Source organism: Enoplosus armatus, chromosome 14 (genome assembly GCF_043641665.1).
Source record: "Enoplosus armatus isolate fEnoArm2 chromosome 14, fEnoArm2.hap1, whole genome shotgun sequence".
Lineage (NCBI taxonomy): Eukaryota > Metazoa > Chordata > Actinopteri > Centrarchiformes > Enoplosidae > Enoplosus > Enoplosus armatus.
This window is the reverse complement of record NC_092193.1, coordinates 9,479,895-9,502,157: the sequence shown is the minus strand read 5'-3', so window position 1 is coordinate 9,502,157 and position 22,263 is coordinate 9,479,895. Positions and strand designations below refer to the sequence as shown.

At 40.8% G+C, this 22,263-nt stretch overlaps 1 protein-coding gene across 4 annotated transcripts in view; it reads right to left on the bottom strand.

The window, feature by feature from the left end:
- Nucleotides 1-3: 3 nt before the first annotated feature.
- The window catches only part of rock1 (Rho-associated, coiled-coil containing protein kinase 1), a 29,052-nt gene continuing 6,792 nt past the window's right edge, over nucleotides 4-22,263 (bottom strand). Inside the window, exons 2-33 of one of the 4 annotated variants that reach the window (XM_070918171.1) lie at nucleotides 18,654-18,735; nucleotides 16,413-16,513; nucleotides 16,152-16,289; nucleotides 15,802-15,977; nucleotides 15,282-15,366; nucleotides 14,934-15,078; nucleotides 14,566-14,704; nucleotides 14,223-14,314; nucleotides 13,273-13,432; nucleotides 12,763-12,838; nucleotides 12,538-12,626; nucleotides 12,165-12,213; nucleotides 11,731-11,866; nucleotides 11,195-11,286; nucleotides 10,841-11,087; nucleotides 10,341-10,447; nucleotides 10,030-10,180; nucleotides 8,915-9,075; nucleotides 8,607-8,791; nucleotides 7,863-7,932; nucleotides 7,670-7,773; nucleotides 7,312-7,477; nucleotides 7,098-7,191; nucleotides 6,921-7,009; nucleotides 6,624-6,815; nucleotides 6,363-6,528; nucleotides 4,078-4,148; nucleotides 3,863-3,951; nucleotides 3,626-3,704; nucleotides 3,201-3,462; nucleotides 2,231-2,438; nucleotides 4-1,576 (exon numbers count right to left, since the gene is read on the bottom strand). In XM_070918171.1, the coding sequence (XP_070774272.1) occupies nucleotides 1,573-1,576; nucleotides 2,231-2,438; nucleotides 3,201-3,462; nucleotides 3,626-3,704; nucleotides 3,863-3,951; nucleotides 4,078-4,148; nucleotides 6,363-6,528; nucleotides 6,624-6,815; nucleotides 6,921-7,009; nucleotides 7,098-7,191; nucleotides 7,312-7,477; nucleotides 7,670-7,773; nucleotides 7,863-7,932; nucleotides 8,607-8,791; nucleotides 8,915-9,075; nucleotides 10,030-10,180; nucleotides 10,341-10,447; nucleotides 10,841-11,087; nucleotides 11,195-11,286; nucleotides 11,731-11,866; nucleotides 12,165-12,213; nucleotides 12,538-12,626; nucleotides 12,763-12,838; nucleotides 13,273-13,432; nucleotides 14,223-14,314; nucleotides 14,566-14,704; nucleotides 14,934-15,078; nucleotides 15,282-15,366; nucleotides 15,802-15,977; nucleotides 16,152-16,289; nucleotides 16,413-16,513; nucleotides 18,654-18,735 (4,005 nt within the window). In that variant the 3' untranslated portion in view covers nucleotides 4-1,572. Of the gene's footprint in view, nucleotides 1,577-1,679; nucleotides 2,043-2,230; nucleotides 2,439-3,200; nucleotides 3,463-3,625; nucleotides 3,705-3,862; nucleotides 3,952-4,077; nucleotides 4,149-6,362; nucleotides 6,529-6,623; nucleotides 6,816-6,920; nucleotides 7,010-7,097; nucleotides 7,192-7,311; nucleotides 7,478-7,669; nucleotides 7,774-7,862; nucleotides 7,933-8,606; nucleotides 8,792-8,914; nucleotides 9,076-10,029; nucleotides 10,181-10,340; nucleotides 10,448-10,840; nucleotides 11,088-11,194; nucleotides 11,287-11,730; nucleotides 11,867-12,164; nucleotides 12,214-12,537; nucleotides 12,627-12,762; nucleotides 12,839-13,272; nucleotides 13,433-14,222; nucleotides 14,315-14,565; nucleotides 14,705-14,933; nucleotides 15,079-15,281; nucleotides 15,367-15,801; nucleotides 15,978-16,151; nucleotides 16,290-16,412; nucleotides 16,514-18,653; nucleotides 18,736-22,263 lie in introns of those variants that run through there. The other 3 variants (XM_070918168.1, XM_070918169.1, XM_070918170.1) reach the window with 3 other exon arrangements.

The window sequence follows — 22,263 nt, the reverse complement described above, 5'->3', positions numbered from 1 at the left end:
ATGAATGATAAAGATATGTTTATTGACATATCCATCAGTGCGGACTCCAATGCAATTAACCATGCAAATTATCCAAGACAAGAGTAGATCATAGTTCCAGTGCTTTTTTAACTGAACAAAAAGTTACAAATAAAAAGGTTGCGGAGGTATTCCATAATCCTTATGTCTCTCTCATTATATACACTGTGGGGGGTTTGCATTAACGGGACATTACCGAGTTAGAGAAACAACTTGTAATTGTTAACAAGGACGATCATTGACACAGGTAGGCTCGATCTAGGTACACCATCCCAAAATTTGTCATATGATATGAACCGAGTCTGGGGACTTTTGACATGCTAACTCTATTGCAATGTGTCCATAAAGAGGTAATCTAATATATATACTTTATATACTCAAACCAGAGAAAAGAAGTTCCGATAAAACCACAAATATGTGGCGATTTCTTAAAAAATAAATGATGGAAGAGTTAAGATTTGACTTGTTTTGGAGAAGAAAAAAAAAACAGATATGGCAGTAAAATCAATATCCAAACGTTAAGGCACTAGGTGGGCCAAATGCTACACCTGTTTAGTCTTCTACAAATAATTTACAATTCAAACAGTGCAGTTTTACATTTGTTAACTTAATGTTTTCCTTTTGAACCATTTATCTATGAATCAATGTAAGGCAATACATTACGAAAAAATAAACAATACAAGAAAAAAAAAATATTACAGAGACAATGTACCAAATAAACAGAAAAAAAATCAATTAAGTTTTAGGACTCCTATATGCCATTACAATGGAATTTTCCTTATGGCTTGGAGCAATAAAAATAATTATAATAATAAAAAATAATGCATAGATTTAAATGATGATCTTGCATGCTCCTCACTCAATACTCAAAACATCTAATACTTATGTCCCAATACTCTGTCCCAAACCTGATAAGTGACTTGCAGAGTGATAAGAATAAAGGCAAAAGGGCCAAAGATAGTAGATGAAGGCATCAGTCATTTTTTTTAAGCTGAAAACAGAAGTATGCTTGCATATAGCTTGAGTATCTGTCAGGTAGGGGGAAAAAATTACAAAATAGATATTCATTTTCCACCCCTGAGACACAACCACTCACTGCAGATCTGCAATCCCTGTATGACAGTACCTTAAACTGAACACATACGAGCAGGTGTCCCAGCAAAACCCCCTTTTACCTTCCCATTTCCATCATCACTGCCACATAATATGAAACACAGAATGTCTCCATGACATGAGTCTCTATCGCTCCTCTGGCCGTCCTTAGTTCAAGACGAGTGTGCCATCTTCTGGTGGACATGAAGAGCTGCAAGTTTGATTAGTTGGATGGCGGTTATCTGTTGAATGTGGAAAGGGGGCGGAGGGGGGTTTCAGGCCTCTTAATGTCCATGATGCCTTGTGTCTGACGTGTTGCAATTTTCCAGCGCTGGTCATGTATTGATATATTTTTCTTTTTAATGACTTTTCTATGTAATACAGGTTTCTCCATTTTTTTGAGGATGAGGAAGGAGGAAAAGTTTGAGAGTCCAGAAAGAAAAATCCAAACGGTTCAGATGGTTAGCTGAAAGAAAGAACAGAGACAGGTGTCCAGTAAAAGAAAGACATAATATCTTTACCTTGGTTAGTAACCCAATCTAAGTCAACATACAACAGAAAACCTGGTTTTGCAACACCGTTAACATCTTTGCATCATGTTTGACAGGTAAATCCTTTACATGGACCATTCTATCAAGAGTTGTATAGTAAGTCTATAAGTTAGTTACCGAACCCGACAACACATTAGTGCCAATTAGAAAAATCCCAAGTGTCAACTGGAAAGAGCCCAGGAGTCAACCAAACAACCAACCAACCAGAAAGTGTCTCGAGTTAGAAACACCCAGTAACACAATTAATAAATAGACAAGTTTAAAGCTGTAGAGAAAAGTCTTAAAAAAAAAAAAAAAAAAAACATCAACACTTTCTGAAGAAGTTCCTGTCAACAAGTGCTGGATGTTGTGTCTGCTGCTTGGAGGCTGGACTGCGCTCTGCTACAACACAGGAGACAAACAGCAGGTCACCCGACTGACTTGACCACATCTCAGCCCACCAGATGGGATAAAATAAGACCTCTGACTGCAGCACACCCTCACATACTGCCAAAAACAACACCACAGTGCCTTATTGTACATCATGCAATTATCTAATTAAAAACGTAAGTCACATATTGTCAAGTTACCTCAGCTTTCCTGTATTGCTTTTAGGGTTCTTGCGGAAGGACTGGTTTGGTCCAGAGCGAGTGGACATGGAACGAGGTGAGGCTCTTGAAAATGTGGATGGTGGGGTCTTAGGAATCTTCTTTCCAAGGTGGCCAATCCATTTCTTCTGCTCGTCTTGAGTAAGGGCCAGCAGGAGCATGTCCCGGGCAGAGGTCACATCGTAGTTTACTGTAGGGGATGGCAAAATGTGTTGCAGATCAAGAATCAATTCTGACAAATAAGACCTCAAAACTACCCTGCATCTCAAGGTTGGCCCCTAAAACCTGCAGTTTACTATCATACAAGAACACCAGAAAATATTCACAATTAATTGCTCATCAAAATAGTTGGCAATTAAGTTTCTGTCATTCAACTTATTCGTTGACTTATTGTTTAAACTCTACTTCATGGTGAAGTTAGTTAAGGGTGTGGCTGTATTTACTGTATGAACTCACTGAATATACTGAAAACATCTTCCTCAAAACCAAATAAACTGACTGAACTTGATGCACCATTGACAACATCAAGTGGCAGCTTATGAGTCATCTCACAACATAGTATTTTTCAATTTTACTAAAATAGTGTTTTGAATTATTAAAGGTTCAATGCGGAGTAGCACTATGGAGCTGTTATTTCTATGAGTGCTACCCTACAGTTTTGTTTATCGTGCACGCCAATTGTTTCACACTATTCCACTGATCAACAGGTGGAGGTAACGCACCAAGATATGCTTAAATTCGACAACAAAGAAGAAGACTGCTAGCTCGTAACCATGGCTGTGTTGCAGGTGTTTTGGCGAGTTACACTGAATGTAAACTTTTCTTTGTCTACAAAAAACACCACAGTGCACCTTTAAGCTATGAAAACGTTGCCACATTTAACTCAAACTTTTCAAGACTCTTTGTGAATACCACCCACATTTATACAGCCTCAACATCAACTGGAAAGTACCTTTGCAAGGAGCAATAACATCCTCCTTTTTGTCGAGGTGGTCCTTATGGCACTTGACGTGGCAACGGCGACACTCCAGGGCCGGAGGCGGCTTGAAGACGTGCCACAGAGGCTTGGAGCAGGCCTCGCAGTTGGAAGGGAAGTGATATAGTGTGGGGATGAACTCGTGGCCTTTGTGTGGGAGACAGTTGGTCTTGTCGCCCTGAGGGACCGACTCCATGTCCGCCTCCTTCCTGCACTCTCCCTCGTTGGCATACAGAATCTGAAGACAGACAAGAGAGAAGGCCACGTCAAACAAAATCTGCACTAAAATAAACATTTCTGAGGCTGAGCAGAGCTTCACAGAACCTGACATCAGAAGTCCAGGCTGAATGCAAATACGAATATCTAGAGAAATCATGAAAGACAGGAAGAAGCCTCCAAACCTGGAATATCCTTGGAATCTCTTCCGTCTCCGCTCGGTACACGTCTCCTTGTGTGACTGGTCTCACATGAAACAATTTGCTAAACAAAAAAGGGAACAAAATTAGCAATCGCATATCAATAACACGATTAGCTTTACTAACCTTTAAACACAACCCCTGCAACATCAACTCTGTGGATAACTCCTTTTCCGCAAAACTGAAACAGTCAAAAAGAGGACAAGATCAGAAAATACTTACTCGATATCTAGTACCATTGAGGGGTTGGACTGTTCCTTATCCTGCTCATCATTGTAGAACAAAATCTTCTTACTGCTCACCACCACGTACTGCAAATATTGAAAGGACAATGAGAGGAAGCCCGATATTGCCCTCAAGGGGTTGGCAGCATTCTCAAACCATAACAGACTTCAACACAATGCCGACACATAGATAAAAACACCAAATGAACACACCTGCTTCTTCCATCCGTATCGCTTGATATTAGCACGGTTAGGAATGGACAGCCAACCCTCCAATCTGGATTCTGAAAAGCAGCCCAGATGCAAAACAAAATTACAAATCTATGCAATAAATTAAATGCACTGCAGAAAAAGGCCATGCAGTGTTTAAATCCAAACTCAACTGGGGAGAAATGACAAATTAAGTGATAAAGGTCATAATTGTTTAAAAACACCTGCCAGCGTTAAGGTAACTGCACTGGAGTACATGTCTAGATATCCCATATCTAGAGAGAGGAGAGTTTAGATATCCCATGCTGCTACTACACACTCCCCATGCAGGAGGAAAATATTAGACATGGTCCTGCTTACAGCATGTTAAAAGAGCATGTAAAAATGTATAATTTCAAATGATGTTAAAAGTCCTTTAGTTTTGCAGCAGGAATTAGTATTTGTTTTCTCTCCAATAGCTTGATTACTCACTCCTTTCACAGAAACCACCATGTGCATTGCAGGTTATATACATTATTTGGTGTTAAAATTATACTTTCAAGTGCATGCAGCTGAAACAACACAAGTTAAATGGGAATAGTGAACTAAGAGGGCCGTGTCTACTAAATGTGACACTGTGAGGGAGGTCTTCGTGTCCAAACGAGCAGTACTTCTGGGTGAACATGCCGACAAAAAAAACAACCAATAAGAGTGTTAAGTGTTTAAAGCTCACAGTGCCATGAATTAAAAAAAAACAACAACTGCCTTTTCAGTTTTGAGACATGTTTTGAAAGGTGCTGAGAGTGAAGCAGTAAACCTCACACAGGGTGTAGTCTAGTATGACAGTAACCTCTGGTTTGATGTGGTTACTTTACCGTTGGAGCCGACATTAAGCAAATTCGCCAGCATCTTTCAGCTCCCATTTAAGTTAGTCTTATACATTTTGTTGGTCAGACTGTTTTGACAATTTGGAAAGACATTTTTCTCTCCAATCCATCAGGCTTCTTTCAAAAGTGTTGTTGAATTCCACCAACAGAGATGGCTTTTCTCACCTTTGGCGAAACAATACTTCAATCAAATCAGGGGCAAAAAGAAACAAACACACAACAGCTGCAGCACAGGCCAGGCAAGAGGGGCTCGCCCACTCGGTTACTCACAGAGGGAAAGGAATAGAAGTTACAAAGATAAGAAGAGCAAGGAGAACCGGCTGGACATGAGGGAAATAAAAAGAGAATGGTTTAACCACAGACACCAGCATATATGAAAACAGACCTAGAGCAAGGCATATTTGTAAATTAAGATATGTGTTAGAGGAGTTTACAACATGAATTTTGAAAAACTGTTAGTTATTGTGCAGCAGTAAGCGTGACTAAATCGAGAGATTGCCTCAACTTTTGTCCCTTTGATGTACTAAACCTAAAACCACAGGAACCTGTTGAGCTGTCTGTTCAATAAACACCTGCTATTATGTCTTAAATATGCACAAGATTGCTGACACTGAATCGCTGCTTTAACCATCCTAAACGCAATAGATTAAACACTCCACATAAAAACAACAAAACTGGGCAACGAGGGCAAAAGACCTTGAAATAGGGTACCAAAAGGTAGCATCCCCTAAAGAATAAAGTCCAACTCTTTCTTAATAAGATCAATGAAAAATGAGCTGACTCAATACAAACATAACTATTCAAACTCACACTCAAGTTGAACAGCAGTCCTTTACATTTATTATTTCCCTGTGAGGTAGTTTTTAGTGTTACAAAGGATTTTTTAGGAACCATGTCCAAACACCTATATTAACCAAAACACGGCAAGTCAAGGTTTGCAGAAATCTTAACACACATATTTGAAATATTTAAATATTTTAAACACGTTACCACAAGGAAACAGAAGGAGGAGGGTAAGGTATGGTATTCAAATTAGTGAATTGTGGTTGCACATTATCAACCCAAAACATCTTTCCTACATTTCTATCATCATTTGATATTTAAGAACAAGAGGACCTCTTTCTAAATGCCACAAGATCCAAATAGCATAGCTCACAAAGTTGGCGGGTCACTGTATGCCTCCACAAGGTGCAACATATCTAAAAACAGCACACAAACAGCAACATTTTTACAACCCCAAAACCATCATCTCCTCCAATACTTTGTGTCTTTCTACGCAATTCCCAGACTATTTATATGCTCTTAAAGTTGATATCCAAAGTTTTTTCAGACTTTCGGGAATCCTGCATTTAGGACTTGAGTTTCTTAAGCGCAGTAAAAGTAGCAGCAGCAGTGTCCAGTAAGGCCCTGTGGTGACCCTACCTGCGATGTTGCTGTCCGTCTCATCTGTCTGCAAGCTGGTCACACTCGAGTTATCCATGCGCTGTTGCAGGTCGTTCAGTTTCTCCCGAAGCTGCTCTATGTCGCTCTCCTTGCTGTCCAGCTGCATTTGCAGCTCATTGCGATAGGTGCATTCCTCTGCCAGTTGCTGTTGGTAAAAAAAGCCACGAGATTTGGGTTAAAAACAACTAAAAGGTTTGATTTTATTGGGCTCCAGTATCCTGAGACTTCTTTTTGACTTACCGCCTGCATCTCACTCAGCTCCTTCTGGTATTTGATGGCCATGTGGTTAAACTTCTCCTTCTCCTGGTTAAGATCCAGCTGAAGCTTGCGGTTCTCCTTCTCCTTCTTCCGCAAGTCGGCAGTACTGCCCTTCTTCTTCTGGTCCAGCTTCATGTCCTTGCGGTTCATGATCTCTGCCAGCTTGTTCACCGCCTGATAAATGAAAGTAGGTAAATAGTTGGAAAGCGTCAGTCAACATTCTCCAATTGCATTACTAGTGTTTGCAAATACCTACTGACTAAAAAGGGGCATCTTTACCTGAGTCTTCAGTGTGCGCTCTGTGTAGAGGACCTTCTCATAGTTGGCCTTGATTGTATTTGCAATCTCTTCCTTCTGAGCTGTGTACTCTGTCAAGAAAAAAAGAGACTCAGCTTGTACAACAACGTAATTAGAACGTAGCAATAAGACACGAAGGTAAAAGAAAAGGGACAGTACCGTCATCCTGAGTATGAAGCTTCTCATTTAACTCAGACTTCTCTTTGCTGAGGTTCTCCACATCTTTGGTCAGAGTTTTATTGGATTCCTCAAGCTGCAGACACATTTCTATCATCACTTTTTCCACTCAAAATTGAGACAATAAATAAAGTTGCATCTTACTAAATGTACAAGATAATATACATTGTGTGGAGACAATTTAGGTTTTGCTCACCCGTGCAATAGTAGCCTCCTTTTCCCCAATCTCCTGCTTATGTCTAGTCATTGCCTTCTTGTTCTCTTGGCTGAGCTCAAAGTACTCTTCCTCCTGAAGTGCCCGGGCAAGCTGCTCTGACTCGGCCTTGGTCACCGTCAGATCCAGCTGGGCAGACAGGGAGTCCCTTTGTCCAGGATAAAACAAATTTTAGTCTTTAAAAGTCCTGACATATCAGCCATAATCTTGTCTCTTCGGCTGTTATAGCCGTTTATGTATATTATAATCAGACCGCAATAAAAACTCAGTAAAACAAAAGGACATTAAACAATTAGCTGATAAATAATGTGCCCTCTGTGAACAAAATGTAGTCACTTACCTTTCGCTGCACAACTCCTGCACCTTTTTATGAGCCTCTTGTACCTGCCGGTTCTTTTCCTCAATCTCCTCTTTTAGTTCTTTGACCTGAGTTTTGTAAAGTGTCTGCGGGGGGACAGACAGATAGCTTAGCCAGCAGTTTTCACACTAAATAAAGAGGACAGAGACATTGGGGAACAGAGACTTATACTTACAGAAAAATACTGTTCGGCCTCAAGCTGGTCCTGAAGTTCCCTCATCTGTCCCTCGTTGCCTCTGTATTGTCTGTTAACACATCAGCCAGATACATTAGGTCCTTCATTTTCATTCCTTAAATAAATCCATATATCTAGCTTATTGTAAGGTTGAGCACTTTCCAAACAACACTCTTCAGCGAGGCACACAGTGCCGGCCTCTAAGTCCACCGCTGTAGTAAAATGTGATTAGCACCACAACCAGCAGCACTGGCTACATCACTAGCCAGAGGATTAGCAATGGAGTGGATGGAGCTGGACTCTGTGTTTACATCAAAGGATTAGGGTTTACTCAGTCGCAGAACAGCTTTGACATAGTCGCCCTCTAAGCTGGAATAATAGCACTTATTTGAAAATAGCAGGCAATTGTAGGGCAATTTACGCCTTGACTTCCTAAGAGCATTACTGGCCAGTGCAGCGACAACAGAACGCTTCTGGCTGGAGCTACTGTCACTTAGTTTCACAGTAATATTAACTGGCACAATGGTGCAAGTAACCTCAAATGGTCCTATTTTCATAGTTAACATAATAAAAGTGTTTATTCTATTAATTATAATTTCTATTCTGTTTTATTTCATGTACATTACCTGAAGACAGCATCTCATGTTAGTAGTGGATGGACAACATATGCAACATTTCATGGAAAAGAAAACGTTTTTTCAATTATGATAGATTTAAAAATTCTAGTGTAGGAAGGCCACTCACTTGGTCAATTGTGCCAGCTGGAACTCCAGCGAGCGTTTACTCTCTAGTGCTGTGTTGATCTCCTGTTTGACCTGCTTCTCTGAACACCGAAGGCGGTCCACCTCCTGCGTGCGGCTCTTCAGGTCGTTCTGAGCCAGCACGCGTTTGCTCGACTCCTGCTCTACCTGTATCCGCAGATTCTTCACCTGTAGGAGGAGGACATAAGAGATGTGAGATATCACACATAGAGGCACAAACAATGCTGTACAAAAGGCATCTTTGTTTAATATAGCGGAATATTAAAAAGGAAAGGAAGAGGGATTACTTACCTCATCTTCCAACCTCTCTTTTTGCTTCATCAGCTGCTCCATCTTCTGCACAGACTGCTTGAGGTCAAACTCCAGCATCGAGCACTGCTTCTCAACTTCTACTACCCGGCTCTCTGCTCGCATCCTCGCTCCGTTCTCCTCAGACATCTTCTGCTGAACAGCTGGAGGAGGACGGCGACAGAAAAAAAAAAGAGTCAATTCCTCGTTCTACTGCCAACTGACAGAAAAGCAAGTGAACTGAAAACCTTGCATGACCATTTCAGCGTGCTGGCCCACTTGGTAACCCTGAATTCACAATGAACAATCCATCTGTCAAATATGTACCAATTCTGACAGTTCCCTTCCATATTCAATAACTAGATGGAAGAACAACAACACTATGTGTTCTAATCATTTATCAATGTCTGAGTATCAGTTGAACAAATGTGACAGAATCTGGATAAAACAAAATCAGATTATCAGAAGCTAATGCACATTTTCTCACAATTTTCTATTACTGAGGGCATACTCTGAGCTGTATTTGTTCCAAGGGTGCTTTTTCTATGAACTACAGAACAGTGTGTTCTTGGAGCTGGAAACACAACAATGTGTGAATGCATGGCGGCATGAAATCCAGATGAAAAAATGTCTTTCAACCTTTTACAAAAATACTTTTTGATGAACGTGGACAATGACGAGCTTTAATTATTAGTAAGTGAAAGTTGTCATGGAAGAAATTTGCCAAGGAGAGGCTGGAGTCTATTCCAACATGTACAACAAGAAAGGCAATAAAAATCACCCGGAATCACTCATCCTATTGCAAAAACAGCTTTAGAGTCCAGCTTTAATATGCAATGAGGCAATGTCCTGACATGCTGACTGGCTTACACTCCTTGAATTCCTCTCACCCAAACATCCCCTGCAGGTGAGTCTGATCGGATGGTAGACAAGAAAGATGAAACAGGAAGAGGAAGATGGTGTCAGAAAGAAGTTGAATAAATAAAAGGTGGAGAGGCAATAAAAATGAAGAGACAGAAAAGTTCAAGTATGATTCTAGAAAAAATAAAAGAACCAAATAGAAAAAGTAAAGTGAAAAACGGTGGAGATGGGCATGCTCTGACACAGGACTGGCATACCATTCATGGCAGCTGACTTGGCTTCTTCAATAGACTCATATTTGTCTGTGAGCTGTGCCCGCGTCACCCTGTGCTCAGTCTGTTCCTGCTCCAGACGCTGCTGCAAGGTCTTTAGTTTGTAGTTCAGGTCTATCTCCAGGTTGTTCTTTTCCTATGGGGAGGAGTAATGATCAGGCAAACAACACAAAGCAAGGTGAAGGCACAACTGTCCTGGTATCTAATCACAAATGCACAAAATGACAGCAGTTCTTAAAATGTTACAGGGTGGAAGCACTTAAATATGCATAAATACTAGTACTTGTTGTGTATACCTTCTCCAGGTTATTGCTCCTCTCCTGGGCCTGTTTGCGTTCTGCCTCCACTTTGGAGAGGCTGAGCTTCAAGCTTTTGTTGTCCTCTTGCAGCCCTGCCATTCTCGCTGAGAACGGACAATAAAGACAAATGGTCACCATCATCGTGTTTATGATATGAAGCTGGCATTTTCACTGCAAAGTCCTTTTTTTTTTTTTTTTTACAGCCATTCAGATAGTTCATGATTTCTGATAATCTATAACTTTCACCACAAAAAAAACACTTCAATGTCCCTCCATCACACTCCCTCCCTCTTGACCTTCATAAGCTTGTTTCCATTAAAATATAACCGGCTGACAGATAAATCAGAGACTGGTTATTTGGAACCTCACAGAGATGGTTTAATGTAGGATTTAAAAAAATATATTAACACTGCTAACTGTGATTTGCTCATGCCGTTATGGATTTTACTGTTGGATTCTCATTTTTCAGCGTCATCATTTGTGTGTCAGTGGGTCACCTCCGAGCTCCCTGATCTCCTCGGAGCCCTGGCTGTAGTTCCTCCTCTCAGAGTCCAGGGTGCTCTGAAGAAGCAGGAGCTCCTTCTCCAGCTGGGCCTTCTCCCCGTCTGCTGCGCGGCTCCTCTCCTGCAGCTCGCGGTTCAAGCTCTCCAACTGGCTCATGGACTTGGCCATCTCTGTGTGGCTCTTCCTCAGTCTCGCTGCTGTGTCCGACTCTGCACGCAGGAGGTCATTGGCCTCTTCCAGCTGTCAATCAAAACAGAGAGTAGCCGGGAGAGAAAATAAAGTTTACTGCATTGTCCTCCACTCATCCAGACTCTGTGTGTGTGTGTGTGTGTGTGTCCACCATATACCTGATTCTGCAGCTGGACAATCTTGTCATTTGAGGCCTGAGAGTTCTGGCTGATCTTCCTCATATCTTCAAGCTGCTCCTTTAAAGTTGACACTAGAAAAAAAAACAGATGGGAAATTAATTACACAGGGCCTCATCTAAGCTCCCATTCAACCCCTAACAAAATCCCACCCACAATTTCCTGATTAAAATCATGTTAAATTACAGACACAGAATATCAAGTCTTTAATTCTAACAGCTTGTCAATCCAGTTGGTGCTGTCTTCTGTTACGAGGGAAAGTCAGAGAGACATGTGCATGGTTTAATAGTTAACTAGATCTGTATTTAGCGGTGAGCAAGCTGAAGGTCACACCAGGATACCAGGTAATCCATTTGGGGCATATGTCTTAACCAGATCAAATGATACGGAGAGGATGAGGGCATTAACATGCAACAAGCCTATTTTCAAATACTGACTGCATCCCCGCTTCACTCTGTAATTATACTTTAATTGCAACGTGTCTGAATCATACGTCAGCAGAACCTCTTTATCTTTACCCTCATTCTCCAAATTGCGTCTCTTCTCTGCCTCCTGGTCAGCTTTTCTTTGGTACTCGGTGAATCTGTGCTGCAGCATGATCTTGTCCTTCTCCAGCACAGACATGCTGGCCTCCGCGCTCTTCCTCAGGTTTGCCTGTGGCAAGGAAACACAGAGCAGCTGTGATGTGGCAGGAAGAAACCAATCCTTAATCTAGCCCCTACATTTTAAAGAGTCATCTATTCAGCTTCATCGTTTGATTTTATCATCACGCCATTTAAATGTATTACCAAAACAAAGCTGTAGATGCAGTGAGTGTATATAACTGCAATCAAAGCAGCAAACAAAATTTGCCCATTAGAAAAGAGAGAGAGAGAGAGAGAGAGAGAGAGAGAGAGAGAGAGAGAGAGAGAGAGAGCGAGACAGAGAGAGAGAGAAAGGGTCAGTATTTAACCTCTTCATCCAGTTCTTTCATGATCTTGTCAATCTTGGTGTTTGATGTCCTGGGGAAAACAGGATATGAGAAAAATACATTAAATGTCTATTATAACAATCAGTTGAACTTCATCGCATGTGCATTGCTGTGTACAAAAGTCTAGAGAACACATTGCCAAAATGTCATATTAACTTTTCTATGAACCCGTTTGCATTTACAAATATCACAATTTAACTAGAAACAATAAAATAATTTTTTAAAGAAGTAAATACATATATGTTCTCACTAAACTTCTCTCTGTAACGCAGCCTGTCTATGAGACCAAAACATTTGAATCATGTCTTAGTTAGCATCTACCTTTTTGTGTATGTATAAATCTCCTGTTCCATACCTGCATTTCTGCTCCAACTCATCCTTCAGCTGCATCTCACTGTGGAGCTGCTCCTCCAGCTGGTAGATCCTTTTCTGCAGGTTCTCCAGCTAAACAGAAACATACAATAAACAATCTCAGACCTTCATAGATACAGACGTCAGAAGTCATGAGAGGAGCCGAAAAATTGGCAGATATTCTACATCTCACAGACTTTCTTCTTAAAAATTACTGTTGTCTACTCACATGACTCTTGTCTTCCTTTGTGGAGCTGCTACGTTTGTCACTGGCCTTTGTGGTGGTGGTGGACCTGCGCAAAAGGCTGGAAACAGAAGAGTTATATTATTGATTTATCTTTAAACCTCTGCTCAGAGTGAAAACTAACAACTACCACTATTTCTTCACAGAAGAAATAAGTATATAGAGCAATGTTATAAATTATAGGAGCATTGACAGGCAAACAGAAGAGTTTGTCTCTGTGACTTTTGCTCCAAAATAACATATATAAACAATGTTTACTATGATAAATTGATTTTTACCATGGAAACCGTGAACTCTATGGATTGCAATTGAAGTCACGAGTCAGTTTAGGATGTGAAATGTTGACTGAACAATGTATCATGTCATAGATACATCACTGTAAAATATTCCACATCGTATGCAATTATGTGGACAATTTAGTGTTACAAGGAATCAAACCAACAATTTTGCACATTGATTAAGAACACGGTGTGGAGCGAAGTCCAGCAGACTTACTGCTGATTGCTGTAGTAAGTAAAGCCTACGAAGGGGAGCTGGTTGCCCACAAAGGCCTTTGGTATGGGGAAGGTCTCCTCCTCGCCCCGATCCTCCTCGATGTCATCAAAGTTACTTGTGTCAATGTCGCTGCTCAGTTCAGGCACTACTGGGGCAGCAGCTGCACAGGGCACAAAAATATTTGTGATAAAACAAGATTAAAAAAAACAAAAAAAGGCCACCAAAGTTCATTACGTATAATAAGTCACTATGTGTTAAAGGCAATCAAAATTTAAAACACAGGTTTCAAAACACACTCCCAAAAAGATGATGAGCAGATGATTTATTTTTCTCTTGTTCCTCTATTATTTTCCAGATATTTTCTTTTATTACCTGTCAGAACTGTATTATGAGGTAGATTACCTTCCCGATAGATAAGAGACACAGAAACAAGTGTTTCAATTTGCTCTACACAGAGTTTTTTTCTGGATCACATATCTCTTTTGAATCCCTCTTTAAAACGAGGGAAACCAGCCAGCTAGCAGAGCTGGTCAGCCAGTGGAACGACAGGGGTGGCCAACACCAAAGTGCTGACCTCGGCCTAGTAAAGTATTAAATATAAAGCCACTAAAGAACTGAGTATAGCTCCTGGATTTAGCCCTTCATTTCTAATCTCTTTCTGCTCCAGTGTCAATCCTGGCGCATTAACATTTGCGATGGACTGCTCCCCCGTCGTTGGCCTCAAAAAATGCTGTGCTGCCAATTATTACTCAGAGCAGGAATCACGTTTAGTCTTGGAAAGGATACTGAATGAATGGCTCGTCTACAAGAATTTCCTGCAACTGTCTGTAGTAGGTCAAATGGAAAACATGATCGCTGGCTACATGATTGCAGTGACAGTGAGCAGACTTGACAAATAAAATGGGAGGTGTGAAAGTAATCAGTAATCTTAACAGTGAAAATGTTATTACTCTCTCTGATGTTCTCCCACGTCCACTGGTCATTCTTGAAGAAAGGGTGCCTCTTGATCTCATCTACACCATTACGGCCAAGTCGAACTTCCCTGTGGGGGTCAGGGAGGACATACTTAGTTTGATCCTTGATCATTTCAACAATCATGTGCGTGGTTTTCATAATACCAGTAGAAGCAGTTCTTAAAATATCTCAAAGCAAAGAGGCACATCTTAATTTTCAATCAAGATTCTTTCCACTGAGGGTCCTCTAAGCCGGAAAACAATCAATGCCTAAACAAGGTAAGGGTCTTATGATAAGAACCCTCTTCAAAATCCAGCACTTAGTCTGCCACTATCCAACCTGTCAGTCAGGAAAGCACAGATGAGATTCTTGGCGTCATTGGATATGTCACTGTCGTCAGGGAAGGTCAGGGCATTCTTGTGGTTCATGATTTTGCTGTAGGTCCCCACCAGGGAGTCTGCATAGAAAGGAGTGTCGCCTGTGCACAACGCAGGACAAACGAGCCATGGGTTACTGATATGTAAGAACAAATTGGGAGGGACATACACATGAACATAAAACAAATATACAGGAAAGCTTCAGAATCGCACGTTTTTATAATGGAGAGAAAGGTAAAAATGATCCAGGGTTTTTGCTGTTATTTTTAAAAAAACACAAACTTCACATTATTAATGGGCATTATGACCTATTAATAACCAAACACTCACCAACTAGCATTTCGTACAGGAACACTCCCACTGACCACCAGTCACACTCCCTGCCATAATAGCCATCTCCTCCTTGGGATTTCAGTACCTCAGGCGAAATGTAGTCTGGAGTTCCCACTGCTGTGTCACATCGTACCATACCATCCTGAAGAGGAAAAACATAATAAAATCACAATTTTAATACCTTTTCGTAATATTTAATCCATCAAAATAATTGCCTGTCAAAAGCTTCAAATGTTTTTCATAGAACTAAATAATCAGCAAAACCACCTACAATTTTATCCTTAAAATATTTTTGATGTGTGTGGTTTGATAACATTCATTCCTGTTGGAAACCAAATGTGATACCTTGTTCATTTTCATGCACGTCCCAAAGTCTGCCAGTTTTAAGTGGCCTGCTTTGTCTAGCAACATGTTATCAGGTTTCACGTCCCTGAGAAGGCAAAAATAAAGTGATATCAAGGCGCATATACGACAAACAAACAATACATCATATAACGAGAAAACTGAAGCACTTTGCACGTTTGTATGTGAACAATTAAGGTTAGAGCTGCTTGAGGGTGCCACTAGAAAAACATTGCTGACGAAATCAGACTATGTGAAGGTGCTGCACTGCTCTGCAGCAATAGGTCAGATGTAATGAGGTATGAAGGAGGCTGGGAGCTGAGAGAGCAGAATTTATGTCTTCTTGAAAATTCCTTTCACTGCAACTTCCAGCAAGCTAATGGGAAAACAGCGAAAACTATTTAATACAACTGTCATGCTGTGAATTTTCCACCATCGCAGCTACGCACAGAGCTCAGTGTGTAAAATAATAGTAACCACTTTATAAAAAGGGACAGGGAGAAGGCAGAAGTTTTGTTGTTACCTGTGAATGAAGCCCATGGCGTGGATTCCGTCCAGAGCCAGCACCACCTCAGCTGTGTAAAAGCGGGCCCACTTCTCTGGGACGTCATAGTTGCTCATCAAGTTAACCAAGTCTCCACCGGGCATGTATTCCATCACCATGTAGAGGTAGCGGTCATCTTGGAATGCAAAAAAGAGCTGCAGAATAGAAAAGAGAAGAAATAATGTTTTAAACAATTAATAAAAAAGAAAAATGTCAGTGAAAAGTGAACAAATCTCTTAGTGATAAATTTCAAATTTACACATAAAGTCTGTGGCCTGCACATAATATCACACTAGGTTAAGTAGGTTTTAGATGCCTCCACATCATACCTGCACCACCCATGAGCTGTTAGCAAAAGCCATGATGTCCCTCTCCTCCCAAAAGAAAGCAGAGTCCGACCTCTTGATCATCTCAAACTTGCTCAGCAGCTTCATGGCGTATACCTTGCTTGTGGCTTTGTGTCTTACCTGGAAAAAATTAAGAGGCAACAATAAAATTGGGCTTAATTCAATTGTACTATTGCAAGTTTCTTAAAAAGGTTTATAGACAGTGTTATTCACAATACAGGAAACACAAAACAGCATTCTTACCAGTTGCACCTCTCCAAAAGCTCCCCTCCCAATAACTTTAACCACCTCATAGTCCACCGCTTTCATGCGTAGATCGCGAATTTTACTAATGGTTTCCTTGTCTGGGAAAAAAAACAAGGAAAGGCAGATGTTAATAGAAAACAGAGAACTCTACTATGCTTAAGTTATTGCATTAACCTTTAAGAGGAGTCTTATCGTTAGCCTTGTTCATTGAAGCATCACAGCAGATCACAGGTATGGTGACAAAACATACAGACAGACAGCGACTTCAAGTTAATACAGTATAAGGTAGCTGAGAGAGCAGAATGTGGGTTCTATTTTACAGGTATCGGTTCATAACTTCCTGTCTATTTTGTCTATTACAGTTTCTAGTGGTTGCACTTTATATGGAAGATGACCTCACTGCTACCCAGTTTTTATTATCCAACATCATTTAGGTGTCACGTAATGTCTACTTATAGCCGAGGTTGACTTTCATCGGAACATCCAGCCTGTTGGCAAATTGAGCAGAAAAAGCTGACAGCGCCTCTGCACAGCTGAGAGATGCCGTTTAGGGAAAGTTTGTTGCTTACTGAGAGTCGGCCTCTTCCTGATGTAACAATGCTAGCTCCCCAAGGGGAGATAGTATTCACTGTTAAGCCAAATTTGGTCATAGTTGAACTAGGAGGATAATATTCAATTCACGTGGGTCACAACTGGCACGGGAACGCAGTGCGGGGGCATTCAAGTTCAATTGATCTAAAAATAAAAAGCAAGGCCTGAGTTATTAGAATAAGAACATTTAAGAGTGAGTCATTTCCACTCGGAGCATAGGTTTCTGGGATCATGATCCCTGCATCAAAAATCCCAGAAGACCAAAAAGATATATAAACCATGTTTAGAAAAAGTACAAATAGGATTTTATGTTGCTGTTTTATGTTCACTTGCATGTGTGGGGGGGTGGAGGAGGATTATTTCCAGTCGGTCCCAGCATACATACAGTAGAGCAACCAGCTGAGGTGATAGGGGTGCAAAGTACAATGCGTGGAGGAGAGAATTCAGAGTAAAGAGCCCTTCAGGCAAAGCATGCCACTGAAGACCAGAGTTTCAAGACAGCTAGTCCATTAGTCCATATCCATCAATGCATTTCCAACACTGCTATATACAAAAGTACTGTACCAGGAGTAATTGAGGAGATGTCTAATGGCAGTTTCAGCCCAAGGGTTTACAGTAGCTCGGGTTGATTATCGAATATGAAAAGCTGAATTTTAGTTTTCCTCAAACTGATAAAAATGTTTAAAAGCGCTGTTAAGACTGCACTCATAACATGGACAAAAATAAACTGTTAAGCCTTATACATTTTCTCCCAACCGTTGTCTTATGAAGGCAGGCTGTCCCCACTAATTTAGCAACCACCTTAACTAAAGTCATTCAAATTTTATAGATTTTAAACATGATTATGGGAAAAAGCAACAATCTGTGTGCTTCCACAGCATAGAGTGGAAAGTGCAAACAGAGCAGCAAGCATCTCCCCATGAAAGCCGCCACAACCTGATCACCAACGCACATGAACACAGTGCAACGTTTATTTACTGGGGGAGAATTCTTTGAGAAACTAAAGGAAAATGAAAAGTGAAGGCTACAAAACATGCCACAAAGGGAGGGGTTGTTGTTTAGTTCAGTTTGGTTATAGGTGTTTTGCGTAAATGATATGTTTGTCTATATGTAATTCAGGAAATGAAAGACATATATCCCCAGAGATATAACACTGATGCCCTGCCCCCGCCTCAGACATTGCTGGCTTTGCAAGAACAAGTTCTGGGATAAACACTGTAACATGATAGTTGCAATTTCCAAGAAATGTAAAAGAATTGGGCGGTTATACTAGATCTACATCTGTTAAGGAAAGATACATTCAGCCTCACCATCAGCCTCGGATTGGTATTTTTTGTTGCTGTCTAAACATAGTTATGGGGGTCCCCCAGTCTGAGGGCACTGTGAAAAAGAGAATCCATCACGATGGGCATCATGTGGGTCACCAGCCATTTATGAATGCCCCTTTGTTGGGGACACTAAGCAGCAGACACCTATTGTGTCCAAGCCTACATAGAGGCAGTGACCCAAAAACACCCTTCTTTTCTGAGCCTAGGCTTATACCCATATGTAACAGGGTCTGCAAACACCAGTGGTTCAAGTGAAAGACATGGACAGATCAATGTTAAAGGAGGACATAAGGGAAAAAGCATGATGTGAGCTACTTACATCTATTCAAAAAGTTGTCAATGCTCTTGTTTTTCCTCAGGGCAGGAAAGTCAAGGTCATACACCAGTGCGTCCAAGCCATCCTGAGGGGAGAGGAGAAGGGTTAAAAAGCAGGCAAACAAAGCTACAGTGTCTACTACTTCAGCGGCATCACAGACAACATGTAAAAAGCAAACACTGTGTCCTGTCAAGCTGTTGGCCTCTGTAGAACATCTCTGAACAGACTTCTGCACAAAGCTGGCAGCGGGCTTCCAGCCTGGATTACATTAATAATGTCTAGGAGGGTTTTAGCTTATTACAAATATCCGGATTTCAGTGCTACTGTAAACATTCACCGTTTCTTAAAGTGATTAATAACAGATCCACTGAAGGATCTTAAAGGGCAGTTGTTCATTCAATGGCACCACAAAAAGTCTGCCATGGATAGTACTACGGTCAATTTAAATTCTCAAAATCATTGCTGTAAACCCCTTTAACATTCTGGCAGAAAATCTTTAAAAATCATGCTGTGCATCTATAAATGCATGTGAGGAATTAAGAAAAAGAAATTCTGCTGTTTCAAACAAATGTTGGAATAGGCTGAACTAATATCTTAAGTCCTCATTTGTGATTCAATAAGAGGCTGCAGTATCACTTACTGTAACAAAGTCAATTGCCAAAAGAACTAAGGAAGCGTGTCTGGTTTTATTGGAGTCAAAGTTATGTTACTGATAATCATACAGGTGAAAGTGCACATTCTGAGAGAGGTTGTTACGTCTGGGGGCTTGAGTCAGCTGCTGATCAGAGAAACTGGAAAACCTTGAAGCCAGTAAGCAAACACAGACATTGTGAAAAGGAATGCTTCAGTTTTGCAGTTCTACAGCTTTTCTACACTGTATCTGCAAAAGGAAAAGGCTGATGTAAAAAGCAAGTCCCTGGTTGATTTTGGCTGGATGATCAAACTCAGAATTTCCCTACCCGGTCACAAAGTTTCTAATAAAAGCAACTGAGGAAACTAAGTACCTTTTGATGAATAAGGCAACAGGGTGGTGCCTAACAATAACCGTACAGTGAGGTAATATGTGTGACTTTACGATACAGTGCTGCAAATCCCACTGAAGTTACAGAAGTTACTCCCACCTCACCACTTTCTGACCCTCATTAGAATCCCTTTCATGACAACTTGAATGGCATCATTGGCTGTAAAAACGGGGTTAAGAATGATGGTGTCGATAAATAACATTGAAAAAGGACCATGCATAAATACCCATTTCAAATTGTGACAGCTACAATATTGGAAAACTAATAATAGATCTACATACATACAGTACAGGCTAGATTGTCTGGATTGGATTGTAGATTGTGGATTTAATCTAATCTTCCATAATCCAGAATGGCTAAAAGAAGACAGGCACACAAGCTCTTGAACTTGTTATGCATTCCCTTTAGCGGGTGTGAGCCAGATGTTGACACTAAGCATCTTCTGACACTTTGCCAAGGGTCACCTAGCCTACATTTTCTTTCTTCAAAAAGGTCAGCAATAAATATTACAGCTGATCTGTTTATAAAATAAATAACTTTATATTACTTGTTGACATAAGCTACATCATCTCTTAACTCACTATCATAACAAGAATCCTGCCATTCCTGTATCGTGAATGATCTATTAAATAGTGACATATTTCTTTTTGCATCTCTGAGCAAAACAATGATGACACATGGTGAATCAGCAGCTCAGACAAGGCGAGGAATCCTCTTAAGTAACTCGGCTGCTTCTGCTCAGCAGTGGAGGTCAGGGCCATACCCCCCCCTATGAGACATAAAACAAGCAAGCGCCCTGCGGGATGGGTGGAAGCAGGGAAAAAGGCAGATGGGAGGGGAAAAGGAAAAATGGGAGGTGAAGAACGGCTGGTGGGAAGAACAAAAGCAACGTAGACATTCACGGGGACAGAATGTGGGAAATTAATGAGAGGGTAGGTTGTGATCAACACACATGGCTGAGCTGAGAGGGATCCTCTGCTCAACTAAAAAAAAACTTAAAAGTCAGCTTTCAGGAAGGAAAATTTACATAAGACAGACCATGGGCTAGGAGAGAAAAGGGGCCTTGTTGGCCATACAGTATCCAGCCAGCCTGCACTGGAAAAAAAAAAGCATAAGAACTGAGTCCTTCAGGACCCTAATCACAAGGCTCTGTGCTCAGCAATGCACGTTTGCATAACTTCCTGCCGCAGAGAACTCTGGACAGCCACAGTAACATTCCTTAACAGGACTGTACACGTCAGAGAGCTATTTTAGGTATGTGGCCAAACAAGTTCTCAACAAAAAGTGAAGGAAGGGAGGAAAAAAAATCCATCCCAAGTACAGAGTCACATAGTGAGTCTTAGTTTCAATCAGCACTAGTGCCTAACTCTATGACGGAAAGGAGGAGGGAGCGGAGGGCTGGTACATGTGGGGCTGGCTAGTGCAATAGAAGAACAAATGAAGGAAAAAACAAAGAAAAATCGGAAGACAGCCATGCTAAGAGTCTTCTACTGAAACACCAGTGTGACAAAAGAACCAGCTTTAGCAAGTGAAAAATCACACTGTGGCATAAAAAAAAGAACCAAGAATTGAATTGCTAAGTAAAACAAAGTGGATTTAAGGAACAAACCGTCCAATGTTGAATTAGCAATTTAAAGCAGTAAGCAAGTAAGAGTGTGCAGTACTGGGTGTGTCAGCAGCAACTGTTCCAGCTTTGAATCTCAGCATTTGCATCTCTGCTGTGGTGTCAGCTATCTCCACGGAAAGACGGACTGCATCAAGGTATGGGGGGGGGGGGGGGGGGGTGTCAGTATCTGTAATTATTTTCACAATAATATATAGTGATACAGTAGATTTTTGGGAAAATCAATTGAGAAATTATGAATTAAGTGTGTTTTTGGCTATTCCAGCATACTAATACCTGACACTGATGGAAAAAAAACATTTAAAAAATCCATTATTGCCATAATATATTACTCCTCATTGATATCAAAGACCATCTACAATGGCCACCCTGAGATAATAAAAAAAAGCTACCACAGTATTTACAGTACGCCAAAATCTCTACCTGTATACAAATCTATATTCTCTCACAGTATATATAGTCATATTGGCCAACCCAAAAGGTGTACCTGAATGCTCATCTCCATGTTTAAAAACACTATCCACACACAGGCAGGGTCATCTGGTTCAATATATAAATACAAAACACAAGTAAGCTCTACTAACTGGTTTGTAATCATCGAGGTTGAGGGTTAGTAACCAAACATCATCCGTCACAATCTGGCTTCAGCTATCAGACCACTCTGCAGCTGGGCCAGATAGAGCACCAATATGGCTCAGCCCAAAATCAGCTCCAGGCTACACTAACAAATATGAGGCTGATGGTCCAGGATCACTGACAAAGCTCTTTCTTAGCTAGTAATTCAGAGTAATTTACAGAGGTGAAACTGTTCCTAGATAAGCACTTTTGCCACACTTCTGAAATTTCCAAGGGCTCAGGTCTTTCTGTCTGCTTTCCAGGCAAACAGAAGGGAAAAAGGCATCAATGATAAAACTGTGCAACACAATGCAGAACAAAAATGCTGCAGTAGTGCAGATAAATAGTAATA